General features: G+C 49.3%; 1 protein-coding gene across 4 annotated transcripts in view; it reads right to left on the bottom strand.

Annotated features, from left to right (window-relative positions):
• LOC133450816 (tenascin-like) overlaps positions 1-15,916 on the bottom strand; it is a 298,463-nt gene that overhangs the window by 11,824 nt on the left and 270,723 nt on the right. For 3 of the 4 annotated variants that reach the window (XM_061729719.1, XM_061729718.1, XM_061729720.1), the window contains one exon: positions 7,149-7,271. In XM_061729719.1, the coding sequence (XP_061585703.1) occupies positions 7,149-7,271 (123 nt within the window). Of the gene's footprint in view, positions 1-7,148; positions 7,272-10,921; positions 11,195-15,916 lie in introns of all 4 variants that reach the window. The other variant, XM_061729721.1, reaches the window with a different exon arrangement.

The following is a 15,916-nucleotide window of genomic DNA, read 5'->3' as shown; positions in this document are numbered from 1 at the left end:
TGGAATTCTGCAGGGTCTGCTCCCCCCCCCTGACTGAGTCTTCCAGTGTCACGTGACCTTTTTTTGAGCCATTCTGAGTGACGTCACCCTAGGCGCTCATTTCCATAGGTTCAGCCTCCGCTGCTGAAACCACGCCCACAACCAGCCAGCTACGCCGGCTGGAGCTCCAGCCATTGTTCAGCAGCGGTGGCTGTTTCCACAGCGAGGGACAGTTAAGATGAGGTTTTGTATCGACACTTACCCTTATAAAAGGATCAGTACCAACAGCACGGACCCGGCAACTGCACACGAGTCAGCGGTAAGAACGTTATTTTTTTATGTTATTATTATTTGTCTACAAGTATGATCTTTGCATGGGCTAAGTATTTTCAACATTCATACTCCGCCTCCGACTCCCGTTCTTCGGCACCACACTGGTGACCCCGACGTCAGTCCCGCTGAAGACTCAGAGACTGAACCGAACATGGCAAACAACGCTACTTTTCTGAAGTTGCCAGAGTTTTGGGAGACATCAGCGGCGGCATGGTTCGCCCAGACCGAGGCGCAGTTTGCGCTCTGCGACGTCACAGACGACGTCACAGACGACGATGCGCGCTATTACCACGTTGTCTCGGCGCTGGGGAGTTCCACCGCGGCCAGGTCGGTGAGCTTCATCACCACCCCTCCAGCCCAGAATAGATATGAAGCTTTTAAAGCTTACCTCCTCAAGACCTTCGAGCTGTCGCGGGCAGAACGGGCCAGACGGCTGTTTGCAATCCAGGGACTTGGGGACAGCAAACCTTCCGAGCTGATGGAGGTGATGTTGAACCTGCTGGGTGCAGAGGAGCCCAACTTTCTTTTTGTTGAGCTGTTCCTCTGCCACATGCCTCCTCGCGTTCAGACAGCTCTGGCCAACACTGTTATTACGGAGCCCCGCGCCCTGGCCGAGGAGGCTGATCGTTTTTTCCTGGCTGCTCAACGTTGCACCCCGGAGGTGCTGGCCCTGACACGCAGCTATGCACCTGCGGGTGGCGACACGCCGACCAAGAAGGGACTCACTGCTGCTGACGGCGGCGGCGGCTCTGGTATGTGCTATTACCATGCACGCTTTGGCGCTAAGGCGAGCAAGTGCCGTCCCCCCTGTACCTATGCGGCGGGAAACGCCAGAGCCTGCGCTCAGTAGCAGCCGTGAGCGCAGGCACGACGAACCGGCTGTTGTTTGTCCGAGACGCCATCTCTGGACTCAAGTTCCTCTGCGACACCGGCGCACAGAGGAGTGTGCTGCCGGCTACGGCGGACGACACCGCCGGTGGTTCCCAGGGGCCGCCACTGACGTCTGCAGACAACACCCCTATCCGCTCCTACGGCACGAGGACCGTGGACTTGTGTTTTGGGGGTCAGACATATCTTTCCCCCTCGTCGGCGCTGATTTTTTTGTGCGCGCACGGTTTGCTGGTGGACGTCAAGAACGGCCGCCTTGTTGACGCGCTGACTTTCTCCACGATCGCGTGTGTTTCTGGAGAGGCGGCCTGCAGGGGGCTCTCCGGCTCGCTCCGGCTCGATATTCTCCAAGGTGGACCTGGTGCGCGGATACCACCAGGTCCCCGTGCATCCCGCCGACGTCCCTAAGACGGCCGTAGTCACGCCGTTTGGCTTGTTCGAGTTTCTGCGCATGCCATTTGGACTTAAGAATGCGGCTCAGTCCTTCCAACGTCCGATGGACTCGGCACTCAGGGACATGCCTTACATTTTCGTCTACCTGGACGACATTCTCGTTGCCAGCTCCTCGGAGGAGGAACACCTGGCGCACCTCCGGGGGCTCTTCACGCGGCTCAGCGAGCACGGCCTCATCGTGAACCCGGCTAAGTGCCAGTTCAGGTCGCCCTCAGTCCACTTCCTTGGGCACCTCATCAACAAGGACGGGGCCGCCCCCCTTCCGTCGAAGGTGGAGGCCGTTGCTGCTTTTCCCCGGCCGGATACCGCCGGATACCGCTCCGAGAATTTCTCGGGATGGTGACCTTTTATCACCGGTTCATCCGCCGGGCAGCCCACACCATGCGCCTGCTGTATGAGGCTCTCAAAGGCAAGTCTGCCAACCAGGCCATCGACTGGACGGCCGAGAGGGAGGCCGCGTTCGAGGCCACCAAGGCTGCCCTGAGCCAGGCGGCTCTGCTGGCTCACCCGGCACCTGGGGCCCCAGTGGCAGTCACAACCGACGCGTCGGATTACGCCGTCGGCGCAGTGCATGAGCAGTGGGTCGGCGGCGCCTGGCAGCCGCTCGCCTTTTTCAGCCGCCAGTTGACCCCCAGAGAGCGTAAATACAGTGCGTTTGACAGGGAACTCCTGGCCCTCTTCCTGGCAATCCGCCACTTCCGTTTCCTCCTGGAGGGTCGGGAGTTTACGGCTTTCGTGGACCACAAACCCCTCACGTTCTCCATGTCTAAAGTGGCTGAACCGTGGTCTGCCCGCCAGCAGCGCCAGCAGCGCCAGCAGCGCCAGTTGTTAGTAGTACACCACCGACGTCCAACACGTCGCCGGTAAGGACAACGTGGACTGCCTCTCCAGGGCGGTTGTAGGGGCGGTCCAGTTGGGCGTCGACTACGCCGGCATGAGCGCGGACCAGGCCTCGGACCGCGTGATCTAGGCCCTCAGGGCCTCCGACACCGGGTTGCACCTGGAGGAGGTCGCGGTCAGTGACTCGGGTGTCAGACTGTGGTGTGACCTCTCTACTGGCCAACCTCGACCGCTGGTTCCTGCTGACTGGAGGCGGGGCGTTTTCGAGGCGGTGCACAATCTCTCCCACCCTGGCAGAAAGCCGACCGTTAGGTTGGTTTCTCAGAAGTTTGTGTGGCAAGGGCTGAAGAAGGACGTGAGGGCGGGGGTCGACGCGTGTGTGGCCTGCCAGCGGGCTAAGGTGCACCGTCACACCAGGGCCCCCTTTGTTCCGGAGTGGAGGTTCGACCACGTTCACGTCGACCTGGTTGGTCCGCTGCCCCCTTCGCAGGGCTTCACCTATCTCCTCACGGTGGTCGACAGAACGACGCGTTGGCCCGAGGTCATTCCTCTCGCCTCGACAAACTCTTCCGACGTGGCCCGGGCATTCATCGGGACGTGGGTTGCGTGTTTCGGGACCCCCTCCGACCTCTCCTCGGACCGCGGCCCGCAGTTTACTGCGGAGCTATGGAACGCGGTTGCGGACGGTTTGGGGGTCAAACTACACCGCACCACGGCCTACCACCCCCAGGCGAACGGCCTGGTGGAGAGGTTCCACCGTTCGATGAAGGCAGCCCTCCGCGCGAGCTTAACGGATGGCAACTGGGTGGATAAACTCCCATGGGTCCTCCTGGGCCTGAGGTGTGCCCCCAAGGAGGACCTGCAGTCCTCTTCTGCTGAGTTGGTCTACAGGCAGACCCTGCGGGTTCCGGGGGATTTCATCCCGAGCGCCACTGCCCCCTGGTCAGCAGCAGCGCAGCGCGCCGCCCTACTGGAGGCCGCTGGGGCGTTCACGCCCATCCCTACATCGCAACACGGCTCCCCCGCCTTCAAGGTGCCCCCCAGTCTGCGCTCGACGGATTTCGTGTTCGTTCGCCATGATGCCCACCGCGGCCCCCTGCGCCCTCCCTACGACAGGCCGTTTAGGGTCCTGCAGCACGGGGTTAAAAGCTTGGTTGTGGACATGGGCGGCAGGCCTGAGACTGTCTCGGTGGATAGGGTTAAGCCGGCCCACGTGGACATTTCCCGGCCGTTGGAGTTGGCACAAGCCCCTCGTAGGGACCGGCCCCCTGGGCCCTCGTCCCTGCCCCCGGTTGAGAGGCCCGTGCCACTGTTGGCGCGGTTGCCCCCCGGCTCTGCGGGTGGTGCGGCCGCACCTTCGACCCCGCCCCCCTCGACCCCGGTTTTTCGCACCCGCAGGGGTCGGGCTGTCGTTCCCCCGCGGCGGGGGGATTTTGACTATGGGTGAATTCTGGGGGGGCTGGTGTAGTGGGTTACATAATTCACGTAGGAACCCTCTGCGGGTTAATGTTGTTCCGCACGGATAGGGAAAGGAACGGACGTTACGCTTCCGGTGGAGTGCTGTTGTGGTTTGAATGGCTGATGTTAATAAACGGCTCGCGCCTGCTTTCAACATTCATACTCCGCCTCCGACTCCCGTTCTTCGGCACCACAATAACTTAAATAAAGCACAATCAAACTAAGTTTTGCTCCCGCTCTATTTTTAACCACACATTGTATGCTTGTGTGTGTGTGTGTGTGTGTGTGGTTGTAAGTCATAAAGACATAAAGAGTCGTGGGTGGTGTCATCTGACTCGGTTTTGAGTACTTGACCTTCATTGGCATGAATTAGCCCCACCCCTTCTTCTGATTGGTCGATATGTGATAGTTCCTACTTTCTGCCTTTTGAATGGTTTGACATAGAGAGTCGTGGGTGGTGTCATCCGCTAAATGTCTAGGCCTGAAGAATATACATGCAAGTCATACAAGCGCTTCCACTGCAGCCTGAACGTACACAAGGGTGCGAGGGCCCGTACATCGCTGCTTGCAGCTTTAATTAGGGCCCGAGCACTTACAGTGCGAAGGCCCTATTGTATCTGTAGGAATTCTTCGTATTATTTTTATTATTTTTCTGACGAAAGGAGGGCCTTTTTGCCCCCCTAAACGTGCCCAAAAAGTCACCAAATTTTGCAAGCAAGCCAGGCCTGGCGAAAAATTTGATATTTCATGGTTTGCATTAATGGGCGTGGCAAAATGGCTCAACAGCTCCCCCCGGAAAACTTAGCGTCATGTCGAGAAACCGAACAGGAAGTCGGCCATTTTGAATTAATCGTGTCATTTTGACGAAATTTATGCCTTCCTTCGGCAGTTAATACGGCCCGAACCGTAACGCGCACCCAGGTGTGTTATACATCAAAATATGCGTCTCCATCCTGCGACTACGCATTAGTCCATATTTGATAGTTCCCCGAAAGTCACCAAATTTGGCATGCAAGCCAGGCCTGGTGATAAATTTGATATTTCATGATTTGCATTAATGGGCGTGGCCTAATGGCTCAACAGCGCCCCCTAGAAAACTTTTCTCTACCATAACTTTTGAATGGTTTGACGTAAAGACTCGTGGGTGGTGTCATCGGACTCGGTATTGAGTCCTTGACCTTCATTGGCCTGAATTAGCCCCGCGCCTTCTTCTGATTGGTTGTCCCTATTTTCTGCTATAACTTTTGAATCGTTTGACATAGAGAGTCGTGGGTGGTGTCATCGGACTCTGTATTGAGTCCTTGACCTTCATGACCTGAATTAGCCCCGCCCCTTCTTCTGATTGGTTGTCCCTATTTTCTGCCATAACTTTTGAATGGTTTGACATAGAGAGTTGTGGGTGGTGTCATTTCTGATATGCTTATGGGGGACGGTGGCCATGAGTGCGAGGGCCCGTTCATCGCTGCTTGCAGCTTTAATTATTATAGAAATTGGAGGGATGAATGGATGGATGAATGGGATGCCTGGGTCTGGGGCCCTCCGTCCTCGGGCCCACGCAGGTGTCGCCCTGTTGGGGGGTTCACTCTCTCCGGTCCCCCCTGCTGCCTCCGCGGCAGGGCGCCCCTCTGGTCCTGGAGGGCCGCTTTCGTGGGGGCGGGTGCTCCTGTCCGCGTCGGCGGCTGGGGCGGCGCTGTCTCTCCGGGCAGGCTGGCTCCTCGCTGGGTGGGGGTCGTTGCCCTGGGGGGTGAGGGCCTCCTGGCCACATGTCTGGCCCGGACGGGGTGGCCGGGGATCGCCTGGGTAGCGGTCTGCCGCCGTTGGTTCCCTGGCTGCTTCTTCCCATGGCCGTGCGGGCCCCGCCCGCGGGCCCCCTCTGCTGCCGCTGGCGGTGGGTTGCCTCCCGGCCTCTTCTCCCCTCTGTGGGGTTGCTGGTGGCCTGGGTTCCGGGTTCTTCCTTGTCGGCCCCTGGTCTCTCGGGTGGCCTGGTTGCTCCCCCCCTCCCCCACTATAGATACACTTCAGGTGGAGCATTGATAGGACTATTACACACACACACACACACACACACACACACACACACACACACACACACACACACACACATACATACTGACACCTTTCACCGTTCACCTGCATGCTCGCTCTGTAGTTTTGGGGGTTAGTTAGTCGCGGTAGCTTATCCTAGCTGTGATTGTGTCTCAGGACCTGGGACAGTTGCTGCTCGTGTTTCTGCCTAATCCGCGTCTGTTTCGTGTCTGTTGCGTGTCTGTTTTTTTTTTCTTCTGCTTTTTTCTTTCTTGCAGATTTCCAGTGCTCGATGTGCGCCTCCATGTGTGTTCTCATGTCCTGGATTAGTAGCAGATGTCACCCCTCACCACTCCCCCCCCCCCCCCCCCCCACACACACACATATATGTATATATATATATATATATATATATATATATATATATATATATGTGTGTGTGTGTGTGTGTGTGTGTGTGTGTGTGTGTGTGTGTGTGTGTGTGTGTGTGTGTGTGTGTGTGTGTATATGTATTTTATATCAAAATTGCACATATATATGCTTTAGGTTCTTACCAGCATGGTATTAACCACTAATATGTGTGCAGGCAAGGTAAAAAAAAAAAAAAAAAAAAACTAACATGTACAGTATATATATAGATATGCATGTCTCGTGCAAGAAGTGCAGGTTCAAGTCCCGGCCTGTCACTCTTTGCTGCGTGTCTTGCCCCTGCCTCGACCTGTTTCCTGTCTACTTCGTGCCACAAAAAATAAGATAATGATTGCTTGATAATGCATTATTAGGAATTTTTAAGGTGAAAAGGTAAAATATAATACATAAAATTGGGAAATACTGTTGTATTTGTTGTTATTGGGAGTCAAACCGTCAGTAGGGGGCAGCATCAGTCCATCACTGGAGTACTGATGGACCTGGTGGAAGTCAAATTGCAGAGCTAGTGTATGTAGGTTTCAAGTAATAGATAAGGCCATATGTCATAAGGTTATTAGGAACATTTCAAGCATGTCACATCTCTTGTTAAATCTGTTTTGATAACATGTTGAGGGTAAAAATAGTAGCACTCTTTTTTTGTGCATCGCATTTTCCCCTTTCTCTGCAGTTCAGTTTAATTGTATCAAATCAACTGCGATTGTGGGTTTCCAGATCTTTTCTGTTCCACTGACAGAGATACTGACCTCCATGAGCAGGCATATAGGTCACCCGGTAGCTGTCCACCCGAGCTCTTGGAGTCGTCCAGTGAACAGTGGCAGATGTATCTGTCACTTCAGAGAAACGGATGCCCTTAGGTGAGCCCAGGTCTGATGCAGAAAAAAAACAGAAACAGTAGTCGTAATGAGAAACAGACAAAAAAATCTCTCCCTCTGAGAAGAGGGGATGGTAAAAGCTGAATGTCAGTAAATGGAAAACATCATGTTCTGGTAAGTATTTCCTGCAACAGAAAAACGCAGCTGACAAAAGAAGGCACACACACAATTTTAGAGAGGAATGAAGTTCCACTGAAATTTTCATTTCTGACTGGAGAGAGACTACAGAGAGTTTGAAAGAGAGACGAACAAAGGAAGTCTGGAGAGATCCCTGCTAACTGAGACACCCTTCCCAGTTAGAAGCGAGCCACAGTATCTCGGGTGACAGACCTGAGGAGATTAACTTGACCTCATTTCATGGAACACACAAAAGTGAGACATGCGCCACACAACCCAAGAGTAAAGCCTAGCCCTCAGGGAGAACAGGGGACACGGGCACAGACAAGCGCTTTTGTGACATCGACAACCAACCGGCAATCCTCCAACCACCCACCTTCCCATAAGGAAAAAAGTGACAAAAGGAACAGGTACGCAACATTTGGACCGACGATTTGATAAAGAGCACCCAAAGGAAAGAGTACAGCGTTAAATAAATGTCCTGAGGAGGAAGCTGACTCATAACAGGAATTCAGTTATAATAATAATAATAACTAGAAAATTTCATGAAATTTTGATATGGGCATGCCCTACCGCCCATTCGACCCCTCTCGCTGCTTTGGTTTGGGGCTGTAGTGGTTGTGTTCGGGGTGGTTCTATGTCAGTTTGAGGTGTTTACGGTTGTATTGCATTCATTCCTGTGCTCCCAATAGTTAATAATGGGGTGTGCTTTTTGCCGTCTAGCGCCCCCCACGGTGACACTTTTGACTGAAAAAATGCCCATCGAGGCAACATGGAGACGCATCTAACGATGTATGCCATGCATGGGTGCAGGTTGCGGTTCAGGCTACGTTAACGGATAGTCTTTTTTTTCGCTGTGGTAAAAAAAACCCATCCGAATGAATGGAGCCATTTGGCATGGATTTTGACATAAAATTTCCTTAAATCACAGCTTCATGAAATTTGAATATGTTGAAGTCCACAGCGTGCCGAGTCGGGGAACATTTGTAGGATGTCTCTACGATAATCTGTTGCCTAGCAACAAGCGTCCAAGGTCAAATGAAAATAAAAATAAAAAATAAAAGGTCAGTATCGCGAAAACTTTAATAAATGGCATAATGAGTTTGTACGGTCCGTTAGTGCCAATCGGGCCGAGTGTTTGAAAGTTTGAACAATGTCTCTACGATAAAGTTCGGCCGAGCAATAAGCGTCCGAATTTTCGCCTTTTTTTTTGCTTTTTGGCATCTAGCGTTGCCACAGTAACACTTTTGACTGAGAAAAGTAATGCCCATCGAGGCACGATCGAGACGCATCCAACGATGTATGCCATGCATGGGTGCACGTTCCGGTCCGGGCAGCATTAACAGATGGTTTATTCACATGCTCCCCCATACAAATGCATAGGTTTTTGTTGCCATGGTAACAAGCTCCATAGGATAGAATGGGACAATTTGGCTTCAATATCTCAAAAGCTGTAAACGACAGCGTAATGAGACCTCAGTATGTTGTAGTCCACAGCAACCCGAGTCTTTTAACGTTGAATTAAAGTCTCTACGACATCGCGTTGCCGCGCAACAAGCGTCCAAAATTCCGTTAGCGTCAAAATGAGCAAAGTGGAATATCTCAAAAACCGTAACAGCAAGCATGACGAGACTAAAATATGTTGCAGTACAAAGCATCCCGGGTTGTCAATGTTGTAATGATGTCTGTACGATAAGCCGTTGCATAGCAACAAGCGTCCAAAATAAAATAGATTTTTTTTTTAAATTGAAAGTTAAATATCGCAAAAACCGTAATAACTGGCATGATGAAGTTGTACGGGCCTTTAGGGACAATCGGGCCGAGTGTTTGAAAGTTTGAACAATGTCTCTACGATAAAGTTCGGCCGAGCAATAAGCGTCCGAATTTTCGCCTTTTTTTTTGCTTTTTGGCAACTAGCGTTGCCACGGTAACCCCTATTACTGAGAAAAGTAATGCCCATCGAGGCACGATGGAGACGCATCCAACGATGTATGCCATGCATGGGTGCACATTGCGGTTCGGGCCGTATTAATGGACGAAAAAAGAGTGCGGAATAATAATAATAAAAAAAAGGGAAACCTTTCTGTATACTAATATATCGCCTTCATTTTTCAGGTTTTTCGGGCCGTGTTGTATTTTTCGGGGATTTTTTTTTCCACATCAGAGCGGGGTCATGCTCTACACCCGCTGGTGCGCAGTGGGACTTTTGCGACTTTAGCTTGTTAGCAAAATGCTAGCAACATTGCCTTTTGGGCCATTCTGGACGATTGCAATATGGTCATGCCACTACTTGGCATGCCCATAATAATGACTTGGATTTATATAGCGCCCTTCAAGGCACCCAGAGCGCTTTACAGAAATCATTATTCATCCATACACATTCTCACCAGTGGTGAGTTATGAGTTAAAACGTGTATACCGTTGTGACTTCTTGGTCCAGATATTTAGCTTTTAAAAAAAAACAAAAAACTTTAAAGTCCAAAATCATGAAAAAGTTGTAACAATTTGGAATGCTGTTTTGTGCCATTCTTCCTGCAATCACATTTTAATATGTGCAACAGCATGGGGTTAGCAGTCCTAATTAGTTTTTTTCCCCCAAAATTCTCGACACATTGATAACTGGGGACAAGCCAGTATGAAGGACCAAAACCGACATAATTGAAAACAAAAGCAGAAACACATGTTTTTGTTGTATATGCATTTCTTGTTTTTACATTTCCTTGTCTTTTTTTTTTACTTTACCTTTACCATTTCTGCATAAGGTAAAGTAAAAAGAAGAGACAATGACAAAAGGAGAAACATTTTTTTGGTTTTGGATGACGATGCAAAAGATGCTTTATTCAAGGAAACATATCCTGCTCTAAAATCTCAGTGGACTTTACTGTGTTAATGCTGCCTTCATATCACTTGAAATAACCTTTGTCAAGGACAATAATACAACCCACGACAAATGATATTAAGAATCTTTTGAGGAACATTGTTTTAAATAGTAGGGTTCTTAACCTTTTGTGATATTGCTTTTGTACCAAATATTTTGGGTTCATATTGTTTGCAAAATAAATTGTATTTACATTTTCCCAATGATTCCAATTTTTTATGATAAGTGGTAGGTCACTACTGCATGCAACATCCTCATCTCAGAGTAGAATAATGCAATCACAGGGTAACTTAAGTACAGCACCCTCACAGTCATCGTATAAAACTGACTGATCTAAAAGTTGCTGGCCGTATTTAACACGTATCTCAGTCAGATTCTGATTCTCCTGCAGTGAATGAGCTCTGGTTTGTGTGAACATGGAATGTCAGATGGGTGGTGTGACGTTGCTTTTCCAGGTTAGTAGACAAAAAGATCTGGAATACTAATGTCAAGTGTTAGCACATAGCTACTGATAACATGTTTTCATGCTGTTATCATCATAGACAAAACTGAAAGGATAGGGCACCGTCCCACATGGAGTTTGCTGACAAGACACATCCAGAGGTCCAGAGTTCCATCAAAGCTGCATGTTTCCAGCAGCTGGAATTACCTGTTCTCACCCTCTCCACTAGAGACTTGGAGCGTCTTCCCCAAATGAGCCCAAAGATCTCAATTTTGTACTCTGTGTCCTCGTTGAGACCTTCTATTGTTGTGTTCCTTTCCTCACCACCAAGCACTACCTCTCTGGGTAGCACTTTGCCGTCAGCCTGGTTGACCATTATGACAAAGGTGTCAAAGGCATCCTCTTCAGACATCCAGGCCAGAATAAAGCTGTTGAGAGTGACATCAGAGACTAGGAGAGCCTCCACCTCTGGTTCCGTCTCTGAGTGACAGTGAGGGAGAATCAGTTTTCTTCCTCCATGCAACTTAAGAAGACTTTCATATTTAAAGAATATAGATTCAAAAAGAATGTGACAGCCTGGGTCCTCAAAGTTGAAAGACAGCTTTTGAGCACAAATGCAGAAAGAAAAAATTAAGTACAGGAAACATGGTGTTTGTTGAGGTCCACGGAAGTAAGCAGCAGCACCCTGTTAGCTTACCTGCTGTTATTAAGGATAATGGTGTATCTTGTAAACTACCAAAACCTGTAATTTAAGATCATGCTTGTGACAATGATTCAATGGAGCGTTAGAGGGTTTGTTTAAAAAAAAAAAATACAATAAAACTTAAGTCTTCTGCTTTGTAGTTATAGCCAAAAGTCATTACACCACTACTTCATGATACAAGCTATTGCTAATAGTGGTGCTACAAGACATTGAAGTAGGGGAAAAAAAGCACAAAATGAATGCTAAAGAGGAAATAAATCTATCTACTGAGTTGAGCTCAAAACTGGACAACGCCACAAACTTTCCTTTCTACTCATCAATATCTGTTGTTAGTAACTTATGGGAGATCCTTGCGTCTTCATTCATTAAATCATTCTTTTTTTTTTACAATAAAATGTTATTACTCTATTACTATTCTATTCCAATAAAAGTTGTCTCAAGGTGGTTTCCAGAGACCCAGAACATGACCCCCAAGCATTATAAACAATGGCAGGTTAAAACTCCCCTAGTGGCAAAAAACCTTAAGCCGAATAGTGGAAAAACTCCCCTTTAGGAGGGAAGAAACCTTGAGCAGGATCTGGATCATAAGGGCAGACCCTCCTGCTCATTTCTTATTTCTTATGGCTGGTGTACTTGACCCTGCCCTTAAGGCAAGCTGGGAAAAGCAGGAAAAGGGAGATCAGAAAGAGAAAATGTGGAACAGAGAGAAGAGAGACACATATATATTGACAATGGTACAAAAGACAAGATATATAAGGAGTCTACAGGGATGTCTACATAAACAGGTGTTGACAGCAGACACTGAGGTGGTCAGAGGGTAGAACTGCAGGTCAGGATGTCAGTAGATATCCAACAGAGAGATATATATGGAAAGATGGAGGTTAAAATGAAGGTGGTCAGAGGGTGGGACTTACAGGTCAGCATGCAGCTCTGGAGCTCTGGCAGCAAATGTACAGAGGAGAAAAAGAGGGGGAAGACCAGTACAAACGACAAAAACAATGACGCACAATTATGCTTATGATATACTTGTAATTAATACATGTGGAGAGAGGTAAAAAAAGAAAAAAGAGAAAAAGGGTCAGGGTCAATGCTCAGCTCATAATGTTGGTGTCACAGGTGCTGCATAGGTCTATAGCAGCATATCTACGATGAAGGTATGTTTTAAGCCGGGCATACACTGTGCGATTATCGGCTCGTTTTGAGACGATTTTCCAGTCGTGCGACTATTTTTTGGATCGGGCCGGATTTCGACCCAATCGTTGATCGTGCCTTGTGCAAGTATAACGACGAGAGATTAACACCTCACGGCGAGCTCCTGATCACAAATCGTGTGCTCGCAAGACAATCAAACGTGTTTGAAATCCTGGTCGCTCCTCGTGAAGGAATCACACAGTTGAAGCAGCTACGACCCGATATGCCTCATCCTTTCGCAGAGAGCATGCGCAATCTCTGATGTCACATCAAAAACTATTATTTGTAGTTTAAAGTGTTGCAAATTCACATTACAAATTATGTATTAATAGTAAATAAAAAGATCGCATTTCCCACGTCTGCCCAGCCAATTCCTTGTCCAATCACGGCGTTGTCTAATCTTTTTTCATTTATCGCCACACAGAATGGCACAAATTGCTAAAGGCTGATTTATGGTTCCGTGTTACACCAACGCAGCGTACGGTGCGCGTCGCCGCGTACCCTATGCCGTAGGCTCTGCGTTGGTGTAACGCGGAACCATAAATCAGCCTTCAGTGTGTGCTCTGTGTGCTGTTCTGAACTCTTCTTTGTTGTGCTCATTTTGCTGGGATGCCGGGTATGCATTCATTGTTGTCTAAAAATGATGCGCAGTGCCCACCCAATCAGAAATGGTACAGATATTTTGTGATTTTTTTTATATATATATATAAAAAAAATGTAATTATAAAAAAATAAAGGGTCCCCATAACCTTTGATCGGGTGGGCAGGACGCACGTCTGGGTGGGCACAGCCCACCCCTGCCCCAAAACCGGCCTCGAGTTCCAGTACACAGTCCGACGTGAGGATTATGATTGTATAGTGTGAGGAGACATCAGAGCATCGGCTCGTACAGTGTGAGATGGGGCAGTCTCAAACGATTTAAAATATCGCACAGTGTATGCCCAGCTTAAGACGAGCATGCTTTAGTCTTGCCCTGCAGCTGCAGCTATGACTACTGGCCATAACACACTAGAGTTTACACTAACTAGAGGCTTTACTTAAAAAGGTATAGTCTGTGATGTTGGAGAGCTAGCAAGATTTAAAAGTGGCACCTCCTCTAAGCCCCGCCCCCTCCTCTAAGCCCCGCCCCCTCTTCCCCCTCCCGTCAGCGCTCCGTCCAAAGCCACGCCCCCACAAACTTTGGGGAACGGGCATTCGCAGGAGTCGAGTTTTCCAGGACATTTTGGACAGCATATTTTCAACAAAACTACTCGCTTACTGGGGTAAGCGAGGCCGGTATTAGGGGGGGGCAGGGGGGGGGGGGGGGGGGGGGGCTGTGCCCACCCAAACGTGTGTCCTGCCCGCCCAATCAAAGTTATGGGGATCCTTTGTTTTTTCTAATTTTATTTTTAGACACAACAATGAACGCATACCGCAAAAGTTGTGTCTCGGCGGAGGGACCCGGCATACCAGCAAAATGAGCACAACAAAGAAGAGTTCAGAACAGCAGACAGAGCACACACTGAAGGCTGATTTATGGTTCCGCGTTACACCAACGCAGAGCCTACGGCATAGGGTACGCCGTAAGGCTGATTTATGGTCCCGCGTTACACCAACGCAGAATGGTGCGCGTCGCCGCGTACCCTACGCCGTAGGCTACTGCGTACCCTACGGCGTAGCCGTGGCAACAGAGCCTGCACGGCACCACAGCGCACCACCACCCGCACCGCCACCCGCACTGGTGCTCTCTGCCCTCGCCGGGATGGAGACGCTTCCATCCCCACGGGCCCCCATACCGTGGCAGACCCCCAGTAACGGACAACCTGCGGCGCAGAATCGCACTTTGGCTTTCTTTTTTTAGCCTTTTTAGCAGGGCCAGCCGTTACATTCAACGTGACCGCCCGACTGCGAGCCGGCGGTGAAGCCGGGAGCGGCGGGGGCCCTCCGATGTCAGGCCGCCGTTGCCAGTCGGTCTGGAGGAGCGGGGGGGGGGGGTTACACTGGGACACTCTGAGCCGAGGAGGACCCGTGGGAAGTGGACACGGGGGCTGGAGGCAGAGTGCGCGCATGGGACAGAGGGGGGCGTGGGCGGGACTTAAAATGAAGGCATCTGATTGGTTCTTTCCCCCCTGCCAATCCTCTGGTCCTCTGACCAATCCGTGCCATTCGGTGCGCAAAAAACAGATTGGTCAGAGTTTTTACAGGATTAAAGCTGTCAGAGAGGTCAGATTTTTTTCTTTCCTTTTTCTGAACACATTATTCACTGGTTACTCTCAGGATGGAAGGACCATTTCACCCAGTATAACAATAAATGTTTTTGAATACGATTACAGACTATACCTTTAACAGAAACGTTTTAAGTTTGGTTTTAAAGATGGAGGTGGTGTCAGCCTCTTTAACCCAGATTGGAAGTTGGTTCCATAGTAACCGTGCCTGATAGCAGAAAGCATCGAAAGCCGAAGGCAGAAAGCAGAACGCTTTGTTTCCCGTTTAACTGTGTGATGAGCTCTCCATAGCTTAGCATTCTCTAAACTGGCTGAAGATCAGTTACACTTGTGTTATACTTTTAGTTTTATATGATTAATATGATTCTAAAAAAGGTTTTGATTTACTTTGTCCGTGCACAATAATACCAAGATGTAAATTTAATTGGAATCTTTCATCTTGAAATAATATTCAATCACTTTGATTGAAGTTTACTTTGTGAAATGTAAGTCATTTCTTGGAGGTTTGCCTCTCACCTAATTACATCATTAATGACATCTTACCATATGCCTCCAGATGGGATTGTGTGGATCTGGTGCTGTTAAAACTGGTAGTTAAGCAATAATTAGCAGTATCTCATCATAGCAGTGATAGGAATAGAGATTTACAGACAGTAGGAATGAAAAAGCTATGTTTTAGAGAAGATGAGCCCACTGCAGCTAATTAGCCAGGGAATGTTCCGGTAGTAGACAGATGGATACACAGGCCAGACAGAACTTTTAAAGTAGTCTGGATAGAAGCAGATATAAGTGGGCTCAAGGAAAGGCTCAATAGAGCCCAGCGCCACTGCTCATTAAAAAACTACACCAAATGTGAGGGTCTCAGGGGTCCTTGAACTAGCCTGAAACCCCCTTTTTTATTGTGAAGGAAAAAGCGTGAGGCATTGCTTGTGAGAAGAAGCTGTAGAAATGAGAAGCATAGCAGACAAATCCCAGGGAGCTGTCACTCTTCATTAGCCCAAACTGCTTTAACTGGTCAGTGGGCTCAGGAAGAGAAGGAGGGCCACATCCATCAGTTAACATGTGCTAGCTTACTACTGATTTCACCCTCCCGTCACCACCTCA

This window comes from Cololabis saira, chromosome 9 (assembly GCF_033807715.1).
Source record: "Cololabis saira isolate AMF1-May2022 chromosome 9, fColSai1.1, whole genome shotgun sequence".
Taxonomy (NCBI): Eukaryota; Metazoa; Chordata; class Actinopteri; order Beloniformes; family Belonidae; genus Cololabis; species Cololabis saira.
This window is presented reverse-complemented; position numbering and strand designations above follow the sequence as displayed.